The sequence below is a fragment of the Dermacentor andersoni genome, chromosome 7, assembly GCF_023375885.2.
Source record: "Dermacentor andersoni chromosome 7, qqDerAnde1_hic_scaffold, whole genome shotgun sequence".
Lineage (NCBI taxonomy): Eukaryota > Metazoa > Arthropoda > Arachnida > Ixodida > Ixodidae > Dermacentor > Dermacentor andersoni.
The window spans coordinates 68,742,745-68,760,640 of NC_092820.1; the positions used below are offsets into that span (position 1 = coordinate 68,742,745).

The window sequence follows — 17,896 nt, forward strand, 5'->3', positions numbered from 1 at the left end:
GAACCGCGAATCCCCTATCGACGCAGGCCCTCGGCGTAGCGCACAGCCTTTACTGAACTAGTTGAACTTCTCAAAGTAAAATTCGTAATCAATTCGTAAAGTACGGCTTATCACCTACGGACATAATAGAGTCGGATTGTTTTTTGGGTACACGAGAGAACATAATTTCATTAAGCGAGAACTCAAGCACACACCCCTTCTTCCAGCTGCTGTTTGAGGTCTATCTCAGGAGCGGTGCGCCACGCTCAGTTCCTTACAACACCATCCAGATGACGCTCGCCTCCGCGCATTCAAGGATCTCTGAAGCAGTCAAGAACCTTTGAATGCTATCGCATTCCACTCCTAAAGGTGAAGCTTGAGCGTCCTCCAATTTTTCGAGAGCTACTGCTTAAGAAGCGGAAGAAGGTTGAAAGGGGGGATAGCGCGGTACTGCTTATAGTGTAACAAATGTTTATCTTTCTTTGTGCGTCCACAGATGGCGCAGGTTAGCTTCTCGTACTCATGCCTCGATATGCAGTGCACTTAGTGAAACAATACATATATAACGAACGATGGCCAACAAATCCTTATCTCGTAAGAGAAACAGACTGTTTGCGAAGGGTAAAACACTGCTCCAGGAGTGAACAAGGAAATGGAAAATAGCGCATTTTCGGTGAAGTAAATGGGCTTCTTCCATCAGCTTCGGACTTTCATATAGAAAATTTTCAGACACCGGACCTATAACATTAGGACTCAGTAGCCTAACGGTGCAAAAGTGTGAATAAATCTGGAAGCAACAACGATGGTCTGCAAAGACGGAAGGCAGGCGCAAAGAGAACTTTCCTCTTGTTCGTTTTACCGGTCAAATAGCACATTTTCTCTGAAGTAAATAGGGTTCCAGGAGCAGTCAGCTTGCGACCTTCCCACAGTAAATTTTGGAACACCACACATAAACCATTAGGACTCAGTACCAGAACTGCACAAAAGTAGGATTAAACCTGCAAGGAAAAACGGCGGTCTGCAAAGAAGAATGCAGGCGTAAAGAAGACATCCCTCTTGTTCGCCTTACTGTTGAAATAACAGACTTTTGGTAAACTAAATAGGGTTCTAGCAGCCTTAAAGCAACAAAAAAGCAAGCTTAAAGCAACCTTAAAGCAACAAATTTTGAAACACCAGCCCTAAACCATTAAGACTTGGTACACCAGCGGTAGAAAACTATGAATATAAACCTGAAAGGAACAACGACGGTCTGGAAAGAAACGCAGGCCCAAGGAGAACCTTCATCTTGTTCGTCTGAAAGTTGATCAGTGCTCGAAGATCGTTAGAGTGCCCTAAGCAAACAGAAGTGTCAATGAAAGAGGAAATCGTTCGATCACTTTAACTGTATTAGGCTGCTCTTGTTACACAACCATGTTGATGCATTCGCTGCCGATCGCAGGCGATTGCAGCAGGATAAGCCACGCCAACCAACAAGGCCGTTTGCACGCTAAGCTGTGGCAACGTCTAGCATTGCGTTAAACCTCAGCAGATGCCGATGAACAGCACGCGGTGGCTGACACAGAAACAGCCCTTTTAGGATACGAGCTCAACAGTGGAGTGATTAGGAACGCCGCCTGCGTCATTGCAGCATTCGCATCTCGAAGGTGCACGAAATGAGACCGAAGAGGCACCGTCGGGGGCTCTCGCAGTTGGAAGCTTACGACGCCGTTCACTCGGGTCACTGCCTTCACCGCAACGTGGCGCGCATGTCTGTCTGCACAGCACATGGAGGAAGGAAACTGAGGAGAGGTACCCCCTTCGGGCGCTAGGAGAAAAGTGTGGAGGAAATGACGTTGTAGGTTCTCCTCTTTTTTGCTGATTTTTTTTATTTCTTTGCCGTAGCGGCCACGCCTTTCGGGCCACAATGGCGGCTTTGTTTTGGTTCTGTGCGCTCACACGTTTTGCTCCATAGGCTTCATGCCGTGGCAAAGGCGCCGTGCGGGAAGGTTTGCGTTGGTCTCCGTGTTTTGTTGCGCTGCGTTATCTGGACCGTGCTCTACCGGATGTTGCTGTGGCCAGGTGAGACAGGAGGAACTGAAGTTCGTGAAATGAACGCGTATGCAACACTGTACGCAATGTACCGCGCCACGGAATTGGCAACGGACGAAGGAATATCCGCGGGAAATTTTGCCCTCGCTAACCTGCCATGGAAGGCCGAAACCGATGCGTTTCACAATCTGTACAATGAACGCCGTGCAGGTCAGTGATTCCTGCTTTTGACAGCGCATATGATGCATTTGTGGCACGTAGAACGTACGTTATGTATGCATAGTTCGTGTTCAGTAACAACTTGCTTTTGTGCATATTAAAACACATGTTTCTTAACTGTTGCTTGTTCCTCGCGGTACTCGCGACAGCACGAAGCCTTTTGAGCAGAGCGCGTTCGAGGTTCAGGCACACCTGCACAGGTGTACCTGCATACAAGTGCTCATAGAGCGTTACGCAGAATATGTGCATTTTACTGCCATCGGCACCGTGCGCCTGCCAGCCGACGCTTCATCCTGGAAAATAGGAAAGAAGCGGCTGCTTTGACTTAAGGAACGAGTCGTCCCTACCGCAGGCGTATCTTATCTGTGCGCGCGAGAAGCGCAGAGAAGTGGAGGCTAGCGGATGCGCTGCAAGAGTCGGCAAGGCTCCACAGAACGTACGCCTGCGAACACATCAAACGGCTGTTCCATGGTCGAATATGTACGCCGGTTCTACGGGCGTACTGTTCTGCACCGTGCGCCGGCTATCGCAAAACTTTGGTTCCGTGAAGCTTCACTTACCGTGGCAAGAAGGCACTTCAGGCCGCAGTCAATGAGCCTAAACACGGAGTCAGAAATGACATTCCGCCTCCTCGCCGGTGCGCTGCCGTAGTGATGCGCAGCCACCCTAAGTTTGTTCAATAAACACGACGATTCCTCAAGCGAGAATGTGTTTGTGCTCATAAACTCCCAGTGGATCGCAAATGGGTCGGTGTGTCGCACGTGTCTCCAGTGCCTTCTTGCAGTGCAGTGAGAATGCGTACATTTTTTTCGTATCGCCAGACGTCTAGCTCGCAAGACCGAGTGAGAGCCCGAGGAAGCCCAAGCAGAGAAAAGTAAGTAGAAGGCAGCGATAGCGTGACCTTTTTTTTTAAAACGCGCAAGAACTGGGCTGGGGCCGGTACCTGCGGTTGATGAGAACAGTTCAGTCGGCTGGCCTTCTAAGACATGTTTATTTTCAGAAAAGCCGGTAAAAGCAGCCGATTCGACCTCACGGCTCAATTTGCGAAATCCATTATGAACTTCTTTCAACATGATTTTGGCAACGGTAATGCAATGAGACATCGCGATTGTTCAGTATTGCTGCGGAGCGCGCGCGTCCGAGCAGCCCGGTTGCGCGCAGCGCGGCGTGGTTTGGCGAGAAATGTAAACAAGAGAGGAGAGCTGGCCCGATAGGCGGGGCAACGCCATGAGCAGCGCCAACTTCCGGCTTCACTTTAGCTTCACAAAGAGTGACGTCAGGGCCTCTCCTTAGTTATTGCGCTCAACGCTCGCGCCAGCAGTGGGAGGAGGCGGAACGCTGCCCCGGATTCGCTGCGGAATCGGTGGGGGAGGAGCGTGCGGGTTAGTCGCTTTTCTAGCGGAGCGAGTCGCGCATCTCGCGTCTCTGCAGGTCCCCAGGAAACGTGCACGTGCGGTGGTTGCGTACGTGGGATTCCGCGACAGCATTTCGACAACGGCGCCCCCGGCTCAATTATTCGAAAAATGTTTATCCGAATAAAAAGATAAACGCTCTGTTACAAGTGTGTCGGCAGACGTTCTTAGTTGACCAGGTGTTATCGTTACCCTCGCGGTGCATAGAGCACGCCGTTCGCGCTCTCTGGACAAGCTTTCTGACTGTACATCTAATAAATACTCCATTCGCTTTTTTACAACTGTTCCCAATGGAAGAAGTAGTTACCTGTCAAAAGTCGGCATCGGTTGCTTCAGGGATCCTCGAAGTACTTCGTCGTGAATGCCTTCACTATTGTTGTGTGGTACGAAATAGGCAGTTGAGAGATTAGAAGGTTCGAGCCAGTTATCTGCTTTTCCGTACCTGCAAGACGATAAAATTCTGCGTTGTTTCTGGCTTCGTTTTCAGAAAACATACAAGTACATAGTCGTAACACCTTAGTGCGTGAGCTGTATTGCTTGTTGAAAAAATTAACGATATTCTTCGTTAGGTCAGATACGCGTGAACAAATGTGAACCTTAGAAACGCTTGGTTGCAGTGTTATGACCCAATGTTGTCCCGTGTCAAATAACAACACGCCGTTACCGGTATATCTTACGGTCAGGCAGAAAGGTACTTAAATTACAGAAATTGTGAAAAAAAATATGAATCATTGAGAATACTTGGAACATTGCTTTAAAACACGAGTACATATCTCGCAGCTATAGGTACGAAAGCTTATTTAAAATTTCGAAACGCTTCAATATCTACATGAAATGCTTTAGACACCTCAGCATTATGTGAAATATTGATCTTCATAAAATTTATGAGCTCGATGGAAGCCGATTGGAAACAATAGTCGTTTTCTTACGATAATTATTTATTGGAGATAACATTATTATATCTTTGAACATGACCGGTATCACGCTAGCTTCATTGTGTTGAGTGCTAGATTTTTTTCAGTATCTGAGCTAGTCCTAACCAATAATTGTTCTATGAAAGAGAATACACTATAGGAACAATATATTTTTCCATCCAAGATGTTCTTTCGCTATCCAACAAACACCCGCTGGCCTCGAAAAAACAACCCAGAACTACCTGCTGTATAACGTACAATACAGAAGTTAATGCTTGCTTCATAGAGTCATTATAAAGTCCTGAGTTCTCAAAACAACTGAGTACCATCATAAATAGATATCAAACGCCTTGATATTTCTTTTGCGCCCATCGTAAGAGCAACGATCATAAGAATAACGTGTTTATTTGCGAACTTCTTGCACTTGTCCCTCGAGTTGTAAGCATGCATATTTAAAGAAAAAAAAAAGAACTAGGTTATCCTTGGAAAACTTTCCAGATGTTAAGTCCCAAAGCGTGATACGAATATGAGGCGTACCCTAATGGGGCAGCTGCGAATTAATTTCGCCCTCGGTTTTTTACCGTGCACCCAATGCCCCCGGGCGTTTTGCAATTCACCGGCATGAAAATGTGGCTGCCGCGGCTTGGATTCCATGCAGTGCCCTCAGGCGTAGCGGCGCAACCAATGGCAAAGCCTCTAAACCACGACAGCGAGTCAGAAGTGGTTTCTCGTGCTACAGCTGCTATCTATTTCATCACCGGAGATGAGATACGGTCTGCGTAAATATGTACGATATTCTTTATTCTTATTTTATTGTCCTAGAACAATCGGGCGTATCATCTAGTGCACCACGTGGTAGAGGTATATTGCCACAAGATCCGTCTACTCATTTCTTACCTGATTTTTTTTTAACTATTGACCCTCTCCCGCGGCCCTATTGGTGGTTATTCCCCCGGTTGGTGTGTTTGTGTGTGCATGTTTGTGTAAGAATGCGTTCGCCTTCGATTTTGCGCAGGCAGGGTGAATATACATCATAAGCGAGCACGACAACTCTCAAGTATATCTTTTTATCTGGCGGGAAATGACAGGTCGTGCATGCAGAGTCGGCTGTTTTGCGTGAACGGCCTCTCATTCAGAAATCGTCAGGCTCTCTCACCAATGCGCCCGTGCAGTGCAGTAGGTAATAGTGTACACCGCTTCCGGGGCAATGCCGTTCACGCAGCGCTATCCAGAAGGCACAAAGTGTCATTCGCGAAATTAATTATTTTTTACTGGATAATAATGCTATAAAACATTGTCGTGTCGGTGAAGAGTACAAAAACTGTCAAAGGGGAGACCAAGCTCTTTATTGGGCGAACGTCAGCACAGAAAAAATCAATTAGTGGTCACAGGACAGGGATAGCGGCGAGCACGATAGTCGAAATCTTCCCTGCGGGTAAGGTGTGTCGGCTGTTTGTATATGACTCATCGTGCAGTCCAGCCTTACCACTGGTCCTCGTGTACGTTGTAGAATGTGTACACCACTATTTGCGTCGTGCACGTACACTGATTATAGTCAACATTGATTCGCCTTAGGACCGACGACTACGTTCGAGATATGTCGGATACATTGAAGGCGCATCCTGCGGCTAGCGATAACTTTGCAAAAGTGTTTAGCAAGTGAAACACGGTCAGTGGAAAACGAACATAAACAGTATGCGCACGCGAGTATATACAAATACAAGCATTCATGTCGTTACGTTTTACTCAGCGAAGCCCCGGCAATTGCGGTTAGCATCTTCGGCAACGACGACACGTTTTGCTTTCTTTTTTCCAAACATCATAGGAAAACAAAAAGTTATTGGTAGGCTTCTTTCTGTCCTGCTAGAATAAGCTTCATTGCAGATGTGTTTGTCGTACTCACACCACCCTCTGGGCCCCGCGAACCCTTACCTTCGCTAGACTTTCCAGAACGACATCGCCTCAAACTTGATGTAGGTGGCCGGGTGTCAACATTTGAAATTTAAAGCTTATGTAGATCAATTTTTTTCCCAAGTCCAGCAAACGCTGTGGCCGTTCAGTCTGTGGGAAGTATGCGCTGAGGCACTAAACGATTGTTGGCTAACTGATTTTTGTTTTGGCATTGTCACTACGAAAGCATTTTGCACCTATTTAATCATTCATAATATAAACTTTAGGCCTCTGGATGGGTTAAAATATGGGTAGATTTAGGGGGTTCCCGCTAATTTCTTTGTTTTCGGCAAAAAGTTTTTTTGAGGTGCGCAAATGTCGCGGAAGAAAGTGATGACCGTTTGTTTTTAAGACGCAGGGCGGATATAGGAAAAAAGGAATCATTCGTTATAATTGGAGAAGAGAATTTGTGCGACTAGCATATTTCAAATGTTTTCAGACCTATCACTGCAAAGATTAAAGCATTATACACTGCCAAATATTTTTGGGACATCATTAGGCTATCGTAACTGCTGGAACAAGGAAACGTAGATTAGGCCTTCCACAGTTACGTTGTCATTTTTTTTAAATACTATGCTTTGCTTTCTGAGCAAGCGGTTCCCACTAACCCCAAGATTAATAGTTTTGTCAGGCCGTTATTTCTTAGACGACGAAGCTGAAACGTCTCCTGGAAGGTCTTTGTAGATATTCTCGCACAGTAACCTAGTAAACACGCAGCTACGTTACCAGCTATTTCGCAATAACAATTCGAAAGCAAGACCATTGCCAAGTAGTTGCAATTGTTGAATCTTGAGGGCGCTTAGAACATAATGTCAGCCGATTTTTTTAAAAAAGAATGTTTCACAGTGACCTGGCAGAACTGATAAACCTTTTCCTTTCAAAACATGTTGCATTATTTATATTATGGGGCCAAATATAGCCCATTTTTGGAACCGTGAATTGTCATGCCTATAATCTGTGTAGCTTTAATAATAAAACCTAAATTACATTCATATTGTTTTCCGAGCTAGCGGTTTTTCAGGTTGTAAAGAAAGATTTATCGGATTGTGTCTTTCTTGCCTACTCTGAGCCACGAAATGAGTAGAAGTTAGGTTCTCAGGCTTCCTGTATCCATATTTTTCCTACGGCAGGGTAAGGTAGCAAGCATGCGAGAGCGCACACAGGGATCAGCTTAAGGCTGATGCGGGTAACCTACTTCTGGCCCTACTTTGCCACTACACTGGTTATCGGACTTGTTGCCCTTTTATACGATTGACACACTAGGATTCTAGGAATCCGCGATGACGTCAATGAATAGAGGAGTAACTAAATGTTTATAATAGGCAGGAAAAGTCTACTACACAATGAAACCGGGACAATTTTTCTGACTTTCGCTTTTGATTCGCACAGAAGAAATAAAACTAAGACAAAGTGCACATTTCCCGTTATTGAGTCGCAAAATCTTACAGCCTAAATATGTGCCTGGTACAGAGAACACAATCTCCTACACCTTCAAAGTTGTATCGGAAATGTCTATCAGCTTATTTTATTCTGTTAAAATACAAAAGAAAAAGGTTTTAGTTAACCTCGGCTTTTAGGTCCCTCAGAAACTGCTACTTGGTGGCGCATAGTACTCGAGGCGGCGTAGTCACGCAATGAATGTCTCTCTCCCTAGAAGACTATGCGGTTTTCGAAATAACATTTTTCTGTTACCATTTAAGAGACTGATAGGAAGAGAGAGAGAGAGAGAGAGAGTTTACTGTACCTCCAGAAGTTCTCGGCTATTTGGGAGTGGCCGAATCGAAATGCGGCAGCAGAGAACTCGTTCGTAATAGTGGGGTCGATACTGTCGTTGTAGTCGGTGTAGTTGTTTTCTTTCGGGTTGAGTTGAAACTCACTCATCTTACTCGTGCCCAGCATCAATGGAAGCCATTCCTTGAACACGATGTGTTGATAAATTCCTTCGCAGATCCTCCTGTATTGAGCGATCAATAAAAACGTGTAATTATTCCTGTTTTCTAGGAACCATCGGCACGAGTTTAGAGCCATACTAGAATAATATGAACCATACCACGTGTGCGAAATTTCTTCCCTCCTATGCAGCATTAGGTGCATTTGAAGCAGCGTTTGTGTAGCGTTTGTCCATTATTAGATGACAATTTGTTACGTATATGCGGCTTGGTTATGAAGACAAAATTATAGTGATATTTCGCGCAGCGACCGCGGTTTACGTGCAAGCTTATGGGTGCTGTTCCCGAGTTTCTGAGCTATGCTGTCGTGCCCGACGCACCCAAACTGTCGCAAGCCGCCTAGCCCGTTCTTCGAGAGTCCCCTGGGCAAGTCTAGCTCGCGTCTCTTTGCCCGCCTCGTTCATGTTGTGACCGGCCCTTGCCGACGATTTCGGGGTCGGTCGAGTTGCCCTCTGGCTGCCACCGGTTGCGTTGCTGCTCCGTTATTCTTGCCCGGCTCTCGGCCTCTCGATCGCCAGAGGAACCCAGCACGTCTATAGCACCCGCAGAGCCCGTGTCAATTACGTGAGGAAGTGAGCCCTGGTGGTGGTGGCAATAACTTTATTTAATCAGGGGATAGGATTTGGTTGATTTTAGTGGGCTTCCAGGGTGCGTGAGGTGGTCGTCCGATCAGTTCCTCTAGTGCCACCTGTTATGGTCGCGATGCCCTGTCTGTCGGCGACTTCCAAAGCCCAGCTGACGGCCTGCAGTTGAACCGCCGGGTCCGAGCCGGACACCGCATCTTCTCACTCTTCCTCGTTACAGAGTTGCCATTCTCTTTTTGGTTCTACATTGTTGCACTGGAACAAAATGTGCTTTAAATCTGCCTTTCTCACCCCGCAGAGCTTACATTCGGGGGTGTAGACTCTTGGGTAGACCTTGTAGTACACATAGTGATTGGGAAAGGTGTTTGTAGCTTCCGCTATGCCACTTGTTGAGGTTTATTAAGGATTTTGTCCGGCGCCTGAAGCGTCCGTCTGTGGTTTCTATAATATAATAATTTCGTGATAGCGGGTCAAGGTCTCACTGCAGGGTCGACCTCAGGTCCGGCTCGCCCTCTGGTTGTGTGACGAATCTTCGGGCTAAGTTGTGGGCCGCCTCATTCCCAGCATGCGACTGGTGGGCCGGAACCCATATGATTTTTATGGGTCTGGCGCTGAAATTTTGCGGTTGTAGGATTTGTTTGGCGGGTGTGTAGACCCTCCCTTTTGCAAAGTTTCGAACGGATGTCTTACAGTCGCTAAAAATTGTTTTGGCTTCAGTTCTTATAACGGCTACGGCAATGACCGCTTCCTCCACCGTGTATGCCTTTTTGTTCCGTACAGAGGCGGCGGAGATTGGTTTTAGGTCCATGCCCACGCGAAGCCTATCGAAAGTTGTCGTGATCACGGAACTCTACAACGTGTGTACCGACTGTCTCCTTATGGTTTTAATATTTCCGTCGAAGGCTCTGGCTCTCGCCTTCCTCCTTTCTGCATGGTGTTCGGGGTGCATGTTTTTCGGTATTGGATCTATACTCAGATGCTAATGTATGTCTCAAGGCATTTGCACGGCAACGGCCGTATGCATTACTGCCTAACATCCTACTAAAGTTTCTCTCTTCCCGCTCCTGTAGCACACAGTGCACCAAGCTGGCGTAAACAGCTTGCTTGGTAGAAAAACTTCTGTTCAGCTGCAGTCGTCATCGCTTCTCTTCCATCAGAAATAGGACGCCATAGACGTTTGCACTTGGAGAATAGATTTATGTAATCAAGATATACATCGACAGCTATTTAAAGTGGGTCTGACGTATCAACTCGACATAGCCGATAGTGCACAACACCACTCGTACGTCAGGATCTTTAGGTTACACAGGGATGGGCGCCTTAACTCGGCAGAACCGAAAGTGCCCAGCCCCTTTGCTGCTTCCGGAACCACCGAGAGATCTCGGGAGCAAGATTTTAACCCTTCGGTTGCTCCTCCCGAATCCCCCCACGGCAAATCAGGACACCCCAGTGACCTGATTGGGTACACTGGGCTGTCATTTACTGGTCACTCTTTCCCTCACTCTCTCTCTGCGTTCCTCGGAACATACAGAGAGATAGAGGGAGAGAAAAAAAACGCCAAACAAGAAATAAACAAATAACGCCAAAACCGTCTTGCCCTGCGACATGCATGGGAAAATCTCCCGACGTTTTCACGAACACTTGCGGTAAAAGGAACATCTGTATTGCCTCGTCCTCGCGCCTTCGTTAAATACCGCGAACTGCATGCCGCAAAGGGCATCCCTGTCGAAGCGCGCCCACCGATGCACAATGCCGTCTTGTGCGTAGTTCGTCTCCGGCGGGCCTATAAAACTGTCAGTACAGAGAATGATTGCGTATCTGGTGCCTGCCCGTCTTTCAAGAGACTGCGCATCGGGTTAACAGAACCCCCTGGCTTTGAAATTGCCTCTTTGCCCCCGAGGCGTGCGCATTGACGCTCTAATGACGCTTTGCCAGTGGTCCGTCCCAGGCAGGGCGCGAGAAGGCAGCCGTTCACGCCTCCGTTCGCGCTTCTGGGCCAAGGAGCTCCCAGCGTCACCCACTTTCCCTCGTTTCCAGACCGCACGTGGGACATTTTACGATGTGCCGGGGTGGCGACGCGGATTCTCTGCCACCGAAGAGCGCCTCCTCTCCCACTAACAAAGCCACCGCTGGTATCCCTCTGCGATGCCCGAAAACGGAGATCGTCCACCCATGCCGTTCTTCAACATCCTTTACAATCCTCCGCCTACCCTTCTCCTCCGCGGCGCTCCGCTTCCTTCCTGCTCCAAGTCCCGGCCGCGCGCTCCTCCCTACCTGCCTTAGCACGTGCTCCTCCTCTCCATCTCCAGGAGCCCTACTCCTCCAGCGCTTGCTTCCATCTCCCAGCTCGGCGGTGTCTTACCTAGGCTGTCGAATTCGCAGACGCGGAATGTATGCTTGCTCGTTAAAGCAGCATAATAATACCTCACAAATCCTACAGAGAAGCGTTATAGGTATTGCAACAAAGCACGGGTTGCAGTTTAATATCTGTCGCATGTTCATTATTATTGCTTCGCTATGGCTCCTCCAATTTTCCCTTGGTTGAACTCCCACTTTTCACTTGGGCAGGTTAAATTTCACTTTAATAAATTGACATGCACTTAAACATTTTCGGGATGAGCCTCGATGGTATGTAGTGGGCCGAAGGAGTAACACACACGGCCTGGATTTTATATTTTTCAACAAGAGAACAGAAAACTGGGACGAACTTTTTTGAAAATGAAGGGAGTTAGATTATTGTGTTTTAGGAGTCAAAATCACGATATCACAATGAGGCACGTTGTAGCGGGTATGATTTTTCTGCGTTGATTCATTCATTCACAAAACTTTATTAGTGTCCTGAAGCCCGGTCATTTCAGACCGAGTCGGGCCGCGTCCACGTCGGCACCGCCAGGCCGAGCCTTATGGCGTCATCGTGGACACTCTGGACAACCCGTAGCTGATCTTTATGAGGACTCGGCAATTTCTTGTGCTCAAGAATTGGTGCATGATTTCATAAATCACATTTGAACGGAGGATGAGGCTATGTGCACAGTTATCTGACCTTGAGAAGGAAGGTTTTTTCTCATGTGCGCTCATTCGCAGGCACCACCGGCCATAGTAGCTGGGTGGATTGCAGGTTATGGTGCTCTCGAGAATGGCGTCGCTGGTTTCATACACGACCACGGTGCTTGACTTCTGGTGAGCCGGAATGAAAGAGCGATACTGTTGTCCGTGTTGTGAAATTGCAGTGAAAATAGATTGCAAGTGCGCCGCTACAGTGTTCGTCATAGCCAATATGTTGCGGTTGGACTTTAATCTTATAACTTACTCACTCACTGAATCGCTCGCCCAGTCAGTCGGTCGGTCGGTCGGTCGGTCAATACGTCGACTGATCGATCAATCGATGAATAGTAATGTCCATGAATAAATACACAACGACGTTGTTCCAAAGAAGGCAGGCAGGTGCGTTTTGGCGGCGGCGCACTTATTACGTACTGCGACGTATCCATTTTGAGTTCAGCTTGTAGATTATATACAATATAGTGTTAGGTTTGGAACTTTAACATACTGGTGGTACTTCGATATAAGGGACATCTTGCTGTCATCTACTGCGTTATAAGAAGGTTTTGTTGGAGATAAGTCTCATACACTCTCTGCTTTATCGCTTGTCATGTAAATGCATGCGTGTGAATGCAATAAATAAAAAGCTACGAAGAGTATTTCATAATACCCCACGTCAAGGTAGTGAATTTAACAAAACTTAGTTTTTGACGGCGATTAATTGGCAAAATTAAACAGAAGGGGAGGAGGAATCAATGCGGCGCTGGACATCTGGAAAGAAATAACAAATAAATTACGTAATTTACCTTGCGGTTTGGAAGATCTTCTCATCGTCCCAGTGAGGATTAATTTTAGAAAGGTTCTTCGCGATTCTGTTGTGCTGCCTCAGCCACAGTGTTTGCATCGATAGTAAGCCGATGTGCTGGCCTGCTCGTAGATCACCTGAAAAGAACACACATGGCCAGTTCAATGACTACCTAACGCCGTATAGAAGAAAGGCTCTCAAATAGATTGTGCTTTGCAGCAGTAAGAGCAAAAGTCTGTAGGAAAAAGCAAAATGAATACGCAACTCACAGAGCTGTGCTACTTTCATAAGTGGGCCTCTATAAACCCTGTATTCTTAAAACTGCTTGCAGACAACGTTACAGCTATGGTTTAAACTAGGCTATAAAAAGGTGAGGTTGTCGGGCACGTCATCCCTCGTCACCGAATGACTGAAGCTAAGCATCACAGAGTTTTCTCTGGGATTTGGAGGGAGACAATATGGGAAAGCTAAGACCGGTTGAAGTATGGACTCCGAGAAAGAGGTGAAAAAATAAGGCTACGCTTTGTTTGGTACGAACTGCGAAATGCGCAAAACGCCATCCATATCCGACATGCTTGTAGTCCTACTGAATGACTCCAACGAACCGCTGCAAAAGCCATTTAGTAACATCATTCTGTTTTGTAGTTTCTGCTGTCGGTTGTTTCGGGGCTTTGTAGTTTCTCAACGAAACTCCATCCTTCATGTTCATTTGCTTAACTAAAACGAAAATCTACCGCTCTTGGTGCTGCTTAGAAATACGTTCTGTGAAATTATTGACGAAAAAAAAGTTTTTGCCTTACGTTATAAAGTAAGACAGATTTGTTGTTGTAAATTTGCCTACATAAGTAAGATTTGTTTAGGGCTCAAAACAAAAGTATTAAGTAGCAGTAGGGGTTTGCTAAAGTTGTAGGACTTCATTACTCTGCCATATGCTCCAGCGTACAAAGGAATGAGGAAAGGTTTCAGTCAATATTATTTTCTATTATTATGTGCTAAAGGCAACCTAAGGCGTAGCTGCATAAATTAGTTGCAATTTCTTAATGTCCATAGCTTCCACAGCTGCAGTGGTCAGAATAGAGCTTCTTAGAAGTTTACCTATGTTATAGGGAACCTGTTAAGGGTTACTTTTCCTCAGGAGCACGTCCATGTGTTAACACATACCATCATCATCACGATTGCCTCCAGTATCGTCGTCTTGTTCCACAGTTGGCTCGTTGGCGCCCTTCGGCGCTACCACGCGATCGCGCTCGTGCCAGTGCTCCCGCGTTCGTCGTCATTGAATAATTAAGAAGCACAAAGACGTAACCAATTTTACAGCGAATCTGTTAAGGGCTTGTTCCCCCAGGATCGTGTCCGTGTGTAGAAACAAAACTCCCCATAAGTGGGCCGACCCCCAAGACAGTGCAATGCCGGACCGATCTGACGCGGAGGTTAAGCAGGCGTTAGACACTCCCTATACATGGGCCGATCTCGAAAATAGTTCAATACCCGGCTGATCCGCGTCGAAGGTGAAGTAGGCGTTAGACACTCCCCATACGTGGGCCGATATCGAAAATAGTGCAATACCCTGCAGATCCACGGCGGAGGTGAAGCAGGCGTAAAGCACTCCCCATACGTGGGCCAATCTCGAACATAGTGCAATACCCGGCTGATCCGTGGCGGAGGTGAAGCAGACGTTAGACACTCCCCATACGTGGGCCAATCTCGAACATAGTGCAATACCCTGCTGATCCGCGGTGGAAGTGAAGCAGCCGTTAGGCACTCTCCATACGTGGGCCAATCTCGAAAATAGTGCAATACCCGGCTGATCCGCGGCGGAGGTTAAGCAGGTGTTAAGCACTCCCCATACGTGGGCCAATCTCGAACATATTGCAATACCCGGCTGATCCGCGGCGGAGGTGAAGCAGGCGTTAGACACTCCCTATACGTGGGCCGATCTCGAACATAGTGCAATACCAGGCTGATCCGCGGCGGAGGTTAAGCAGGCGTTGACACTCCCCATATGTGGGCCGATCTCGAACATAGTGCAATACCCGGCTGATCCGCGGAGGAGTGAAGCAGGCGTTAGGCAGTCCCCATACAAGGGCCAATCTCGAAAATAGTGCAATACCCGGCTGATCCGCGGCGGAGGTTAAGCAGGCGTTAGACGCTCCCCATACGTGGGCCGATGTCGAACATAGTGCAATACCCTGCTGATCCGCGGCGGAGTGAAGCAGGCGTTAGGCAGTCCCCATACGGGGACAATCTCGAACATAGTGCAATACCCGGCTGATCCGCGGTGGAGGTAAGCAGGCGTTAGACACTCCGCATACGTGGGCCGATCTCGAACATAGTGCAATACCCGGCTGATGCGCGGCTGAGGTGAACCAGGCGTTAAGCACTCCCCATACGGGGGCCGACCTGTCGCGGAGTCGCAGTTCGCTCTTAAGGGGCCCACATACACAACTTCACTGGTCATCCTTTTTCACAGAGTGGAAGGGCACTGAGTTTCATTTTTAACGAAGTATCTAAATACGTAATAATAGAGGCCGTCGATTCCAACAAAAGGCTGTGTTACCTTTTTCACATTAACTTCAGCCTTCATCCCCTGATTTCTCATTCAAATATTTAAGATCATGGTTAGCACTGCTTTGCAGTTAAGCTTCAAGCGCTGAAGCAAGCGTGTAAATTTCGTTGACATTCGCAAGCTCGCGTAGAACCATATTCCTGTCATAACACCTTGAGAACTACAAGCTCAGTATAATTCATTATGTTGACATTACTTTTAAAGGGACCCTAAACGACCTCTCACATTTAAGACATTTAAAAAAGGTGAGTCACTTTATCATACGCTGATGAGGATAAAGGCAAAAGCCTGCGCTCTCATGATACATTTAATAGATTACTTGACATTTTCATTCTAACGCGTTGTTAGTTCAGATTACTTGTTGGTAATAGGAAGTAACAACATAGGGTCCATCGGGGCTGTGCGTCGCAGGAGCACGGAGCACGACAGTTATTCCCCAAACGTCATAAGTTCAAGTCGCTAAATAACTGTACCTTAATTAAATGTACCTTGATTATCTACTTCCTAAATAAAACAGAAGGCCTCTTGTTCGACTCTCACCAATGGTATAGGGTTCGGGTGCCTTAACTAATTATATCCTAATAAATAGTCCCTCTATTAGCTTCGCCTTAACACCAAATGTTTTGGGTTCGGGTGCCTTAAAGAACTCTATCCAAATTAACACTTCCTTAAAATAACTTTGCCTTAATTAGCAACAAAGGCGTTTGGTTTGACTTTCGAACGTTTTGATGTCCATTGGAGTCCAACTAGGAGATATGGCCGGTTTGCCGACACCTCCAAGTGTGAGTTCGACTCCAACCAATGGTCGTGGGTAGGATTGCCCTAAGTAACTCTAATTTAATTAACTGTATTTTAATTACTTTGCCCTAATTACTACCACCGGTCGTGGGTTCGACTCCTACCAAACTTAGTGGGTTCGACTTCTTTCATTAAGTCTGTCTAAATTAACTGTCGCTTATTTGTGTTCGCCTTAACACCAAAGGTCGTGTGTTCGACTCTGACCAGAGGTAGAGAGATCGACCTCCGATTTTGATACCATAACTCCGGACGGTGAAATTTTTGTACCATGAGCCAAGGCTTTCCGTCTTAACTCGCGCCTTGCATAAAGAGTACCGGAACGATGATCTTCGTGTCGCTGGGAGGCCACAACTACAGGAACAATCCCGCGCTCCTCTCCTGGCCTTCCCTGTGTCCGTCTGTGCATGGCGACGTCAACAGGGCGTTCTAGGTGAAGTCAACGGGGCTAACACTGTCGATTGGTTAACCTATGAGAACGTACAGCTTCCTGTCTGTTTGCGCGCCTCAATGCAGTTGATGCCAGTCGCACGCCTGCTCTCCCATGTGGGGATGCTTGCTTGTTCGTGCCCATGCTGCGTGCTTCAGTTTACGGTTCGCCGTTACGTATTGCGTGTGCTTCGGGTACACATTTGCAGAAGTGAAGAATATTAAAGATATACTGCAAGTCATGCCCCGCACCGACTTGACGCTTCAGCTTTCGTTTATGTCTTCTTTTTTCTTCTCGGAGGTGCTGGTGATGCACAACCAGCAAACGGCAACATCACGTATTTGCGGAACATAACTGTACAGTATTATGTTGCGGGTCCTGCAAATCTCTGGAGGGTCGCACGGCTTTCGTTTGCTTGCGCTTCCTATTTTATATTTGTGCGGTCAGTTGTCGCCTTTCTAAACGGGCTGTGGTCGAATATCTTTCACAACATAGGGTCCATCGCGGTTATGTGTCGCAGGAGCACGGAGCACAGCAGCCGGTAGCCGAAATACGCGCCGCCGTGGCAACCAGGTGTTGACGGTGTTTAAAAAAAAAAAAAGAAGAAACGCGAGGGTGACATTCGTAATGACGTTGATTACACGTGCTGTTTAGTGGAGTATAGAGGAGTACACGGTGTGGTGAAGAGAACGCTCAAAGGGAGAGACGCGAAGGATAAGGAAAAATAAACCGAGGCCACAATTTCGATCATGGAATGCCTGTAACTCTGCTTATAAGACATAATTTTCAAACATTCTTGCAGATACATGTTCGCAGTAGACATGTAAGCAAGTTCGCCTATAAATTAAATTGTTATCGTTGGTGTGGGGACCTTTAAAGAAGAAAGAGACACGTTTTTTCTGTTAACACATATATGGCTGCTCAGTTCATCCCATCCAGTTTTCGTGGCAGCTATTGCAAATGTCATGCACTGACTCTCCTTCCTACTTCTTATCCTTACGTTCCAACTTCACCTTCCCCAGCTGAAGTGGGTACAATCGTGCACGACCATTGTTAATATCCCCGCATTCTCTATCTACCTCTATCTGCCTGTCTTTCTTTAGCAGGTCGCTTCCCGTTTTTCTTCCTGCTGTTTTCCTGTCAGAAGTTAGTCACTGGAAAGAAGCGAGTCACCGTTGCGCTGTCTACATGCGAGCGGCCTTAATTGCTGCCATCGTACTTCT

At 46.9% G+C, this 17,896-nt stretch overlaps 1 protein-coding gene across 1 annotated transcript in view; it reads right to left on the bottom strand.

Moving 5' to 3' along the window:
- The window catches only part of LOC126534336 (salivary peroxidase/catechol oxidase-like), a 62,147-nt gene that overhangs the window by 17,041 nt on the left and 27,210 nt on the right, over window positions 1-17,896 (bottom strand). The window contains exons 10-12 of the mRNA XM_050181615.3: window positions 12,884-13,019; window positions 8,247-8,456; window positions 3,946-4,080 (exon numbers count right to left, since the gene is read on the bottom strand). Coding sequence (XP_050037572.1) covers window positions 3,946-4,080; window positions 8,247-8,456; window positions 12,884-13,019 — 481 coding nt within the window. The remainder of the gene's footprint in view (window positions 1-3,945; window positions 4,081-8,246; window positions 8,457-12,883; window positions 13,020-17,896) is intronic.